The 4,439-nt window shown below is 41.0% G+C and overlaps 1 protein-coding gene across 2 annotated transcripts in view; it reads left to right on the forward strand.

The window, feature by feature from the left end:
• The window catches only part of LOC145407726 (actin-2, muscle-specific-like), a 55,679-nt gene extending 53,761 nt beyond the window's left edge, over positions 1 to 1,918 (forward strand). The window contains exon 2 of one of the 2 annotated variants that reach the window (XM_080278599.1): positions 897 to 1,918. In XM_080278599.1, coding sequence (XP_080134725.1) covers positions 920 to 1,918 — 999 coding nt within the window. In that variant the 5' untranslated portion in view covers positions 897 to 919. Of the gene's footprint in view, positions 1 to 787 lie in introns of those variants that run through there. The other variant, XM_080278598.1, reaches the window with a different exon arrangement.
• The last annotated feature ends 2,521 nt before the right edge of the window (positions 1,919 to 4,439 follow it).

Raw genomic sequence — 4,439 nt, forward strand, 5'->3', positions numbered from 1 at the left:
TCGTGTTTTTAATGCGTTCAGAATTTAATGGCCTACTCGTACACTGTCTAACCTCCTTTCTGATATGAAATAATTAGATAGGCATTTGTGCTGTTGCTGCACATTATACAGATTACTTAAGGTTTATTCCCGCAGGTTCTGTCTGCGAGTGACTTCCATGCCAAACGATATTTTAGTGAAACTACCACTACAGTGGTGAGCCAAACCGAACACCTACCTTGACTGTTCTCATTGTTCGTATTGTTGATAAAAAGAGTTCTCAAATTTTGGGCACATAAATAACCAAAACTGCTCCACGTTCTGAGCACATGTAATTATAATGGCGTCTCGCATCAGTCAGATCAATACATTTCCAAGTGCAAATATTATATTCAACAGAAATAGAATGTGTTAAGTCAAGCTATGTCTGCTTTCCTCAGTAATATGGTGAGAGAGCTTAAGACTGCAGTACTTATTTGTTGCAATAGAATATAATGCACACGGAAAGCCACTCGTTTGATAGTAGTCAGAATAACTTACGACTGCTTGCGTGTTGAAAGTACTGTATTTGTAGAGAAACGATAGGAAATTTTACATGAAATCTTAAAACTAGCAGTGTTAACAAATGCATAAACGAAGTATAGGCATCATTCTAGTAGATTAGTTAATATGAAAGTATATCAATTTCTTGATTTCAATTTCTAATATAAGCCTTACTGCTACTGAGCTACCAAGCTAAATTCTTGTAAGCTGTATGTCATTATTTTCTTCTTTCATTTTTTTTTTCAGGTAATCACACTCAAACACCATGTGTGACGACGACGCAACAGCGCTAGTCTGCGACAATGGCTCTGGTCTCTGCAAGGCAGGCTTTGCCGGCGACGACGCCCCCCGCGCCGTCTTCCCCTCCATCGTAGGCCGTCCTCGTCACCAGGGTGTGATGGTCGGTATGGGTCAGAAGGACGCCTACGTCGGTGATGAGGCCCAAAGCAAGAGAGGTATCCTGACTCTCAAGTACCCCATCGAGCACGGTATCATCACCAACTGGGACGACATGGAGAAGATCTGGCACCACACTTTCTACAACGAACTTCGTGTTGCTCCTGAGGAGTCACCAATTCTCCTCACTGAGGCTCCTCTCAATCCCAAGGCCAACCGAGAAAAGATGACACAGATCATGTTCGAAACTTTCAGCTGTCCAGCCATGTACGTGGCCATCCAGGCCGTGTTGTCCCTGTACGCCTCTGGTCGTACCACTGGTATCGTGCTGGACTCCGGTGATGGTGTCTCCCACACTGTCCCCATCTACGAGGGTTACGCACTTCCCCATGCCATCATGCGTCTTGACCTGGCTGGCCGTGACCTGACTGATTATCTCATGAAGATCATGACTGAGCGAGGCTACTCCTTCACCACCACGGCTGAGCGTGAGATCGTTCGTGATGTCAAGGAGAAGCTGTGCTACGTCGCTCTCGACTTTGAAAATGAAATGGCTCAGGCTGCTGCCTCTACTTCCTTGGATAAATCTTATGAGCTACCCGACGGTCAAGTCATTACCATTGGTAATGAGAGATTTCGTGCCCCGGAATCAATGTTCCAGCCTTCTTTCTTGGGCATGGAGTCTTCAGGTGTCCACGAAACCGTGTATCAGTCCATCATGAAGTGTGACGTGGACATCAGGAAGGACCTGTATGCCAACACCGTCATGTCTGGTGGCACCACCATGTACCCTGGTATTGCTGACCGGATGCAGAAGGAAATCACGACCTTGGCTCCCTCCACCATTAAGATCAAGATCATTGCTCCTCCCGAGCGCAAGTACTCAGTCTGGATCGGTGGCTCCATCCTGGCCTCTTTGTCCACCTTCCAGGCCATGTGGATCACCAAAGAGGAATACGAGGAATCCGGCCCCGGCATTGTCCATCGCAAATGCTTCTAAAAAATGTAATTGCATGCGCGATTCTAAAGTATCATGTTTTCGCATTGTTAATTAAAATTTTTTGAAATTTTCCTTTGTCTTTGTTTAAAGTCTTCCTTCCAGTTTTTGCAGCAGTAATAATATAGAAGGCATGCTGTGCTGCTTGTCATGAACGAAATTTGATAATGAAATTAAGGCAAGTTTCTTATATTACTGCTAATCAGTCTAAACGTTTGATAAGCAGTTCATATGCATTTTATTTTTTATGTAAAAAATCGTATCCTGCCAAAATTATCCTCTCTAAATAAAGCTAAACAAATGAAAGTCAAAATCATGATCTGTTCACTTCGAGCCGACAGGACACATTGTATGCTAAAAAATGTAGATCACAGACAGAAAGAAAGGTATGGTACAACTGACTCAATAAGATTACTCCAGAGTCCACTAGTTGTACACATAGACGACTGAAAGTCCTGGATATTGGAAGAGAAAAGAAGTCTTTAAACGTAATCCATCTTTGTTACATTCAGTACTTCCTCTCATAGTTCTCGTATTAAAATTTGTGAACTTGACTAAAAATAAGATATATATATAATTTTTTTAATAACTGGTCACTCGACAGAGTCTGAGAATTTTCTTGCACATCAGTTTTCTATAACATATTGCTACGAACATGTATCAGAGTACAGTAAAGGAGATGGCACTAATTTTTTTTCCAGGTCACTTCCAGGTAATGCTGCTAGGAAATATAGGTACGGTCAGTCAAAGAGTATCGCGCCCATGGGGTTCGATGGTAAAGAAAGGCGACCAAATTCCAAAAGCTTTTAAGGATCTGTTATATTGGTACTGCAAAGAACATAATATTCCACATGTTCATCATCATCATCATCATCATCATCAACCGTCTGAGTGTCCACTGCAGGACCGGCCTGAAATGGGGACGATACAGCCTATATATCTCTACCAAGTGGCTTAGACTGTCTGGTAGAGATTGTATGTAGGGTGAGAAGTGCTTGTAAGTGTAATCGTAGTGTTTAATTCTAGTGCTAAAAATAACTGAGGGCGATGCTTTCACTCGTATCACAAATACTCCGCTTGTTATAAAATGTTGTTGTTGTTGTTGCACTAGACTCGTCTGAACGTAAACCCGGTAGACGTTCTTCATTTTGACATTCCTCAGATAATTACTCAACATAATATTGATGCTGGACTGCATTCTTGTACAACACAGCAACAACGCATTCATCATCATCCTTCTTAACCCTATTCATAGTTTCATCTATAGAATGAGTGGGGAGATCCAGAAGATATTAAGAAAAATATAATGATGGTGTCCTCCTGCTGAAGGTGTTATGTGTCATTTTGTTGTTTTAATGCTAAAGAAACATATCTATGGAAGTCTTGAATGAAATGTCTTTAGTGTTAATAATGAATTAAAGGCCCAAAGCATTTTTTAGAAACTTATCATCCTGTATTAAATCGGTATTTTAGAATAATGTTATGAATGCATTAATGGCAGAAGAGAAACTGACTAATTGAAATATAGGAGATATGCCATTTAAATTGTCATTCTGCAATATATATATATATATATATATATATATATATATATATATATACAGGGATGTATAGTACAGGTATCTGTACATCAATTAGTGTTCTTTTTTTTTCTTTTTTTCATAATAAGGCTATTGTTGGGTAGCCCCGGTCTACCTGGCCGAGCAGGCAAGCAACTGCCCTTGCAGAGCCGTTTCGTGCAGCGAACCTATGTCTGGGTTGACAGCGCCTCGCAACATAGAGGCGCAGAGAAGAATGTGAAGGTTTAGTTTCCGGATGGACCACACATTTTCGTCTCTCCACCCAGTTAACAGGGGCTCCATAGCAGCCTTCACACATCACCCCGAAAATTTATTATTTGATTATCACTCAGAGTTGCAAATGGTTTCCTGGGTTACAGGAAATCATTCGGATTCTCATTCACTGTAGAGCTACCTGAAGTTGAAAGAGTAAAACACAATGACAGGAAGGATGGGAGACATAGTAAGAATGGAGGGCCAGAAAAGAAATGATAAAAGCGAGAGACGAAGTGTTCAGGCCAAGTGCGACCTGATGCTGGGTGGAGATGGATGTGTTAAATGTAGAAGGTGTAAGTTCACTTCAGAGTAGTCCGTCTTGTCTTCCTTTTTATTGTGGTCACCACCGGATATTTCTATTTAGCTTAAGGGGAGATCTATTGTCGTGAAGGGAGTTATTAAGGCATTATCTTACCTCCCCCACATCCATTTTGAAGAGTTTTCCCTCAGCTAAGTAAACTCGTCTAGCGTGTAGCACTTTATGACCGGATGCCTTTCCTAATGTCTACCAACGACCCTTGGGTGGATTCCAACGTCCAACCCTTCGGTCCTCTACCCAGCGGCAACGCCTTAGCCCTTATCGAGAAAAAGGGACATGGCGCAACCTAAATATATATATATATATATATATATATATATATATATATATATATATATATATATATATATATATATATATATATATATAT

The sequence above is a fragment of the Coenobita brevimanus genome, chromosome 74 (genome assembly GCF_032717465.1).
Source record: "Coenobita brevimanus isolate Jiangsu-jjx chromosome 74, ASM3271746v2, whole genome shotgun sequence".
Classification (NCBI taxonomy): Eukaryota; Metazoa; Arthropoda; class Malacostraca; order Decapoda; family Coenobitidae; genus Coenobita; species Coenobita brevimanus.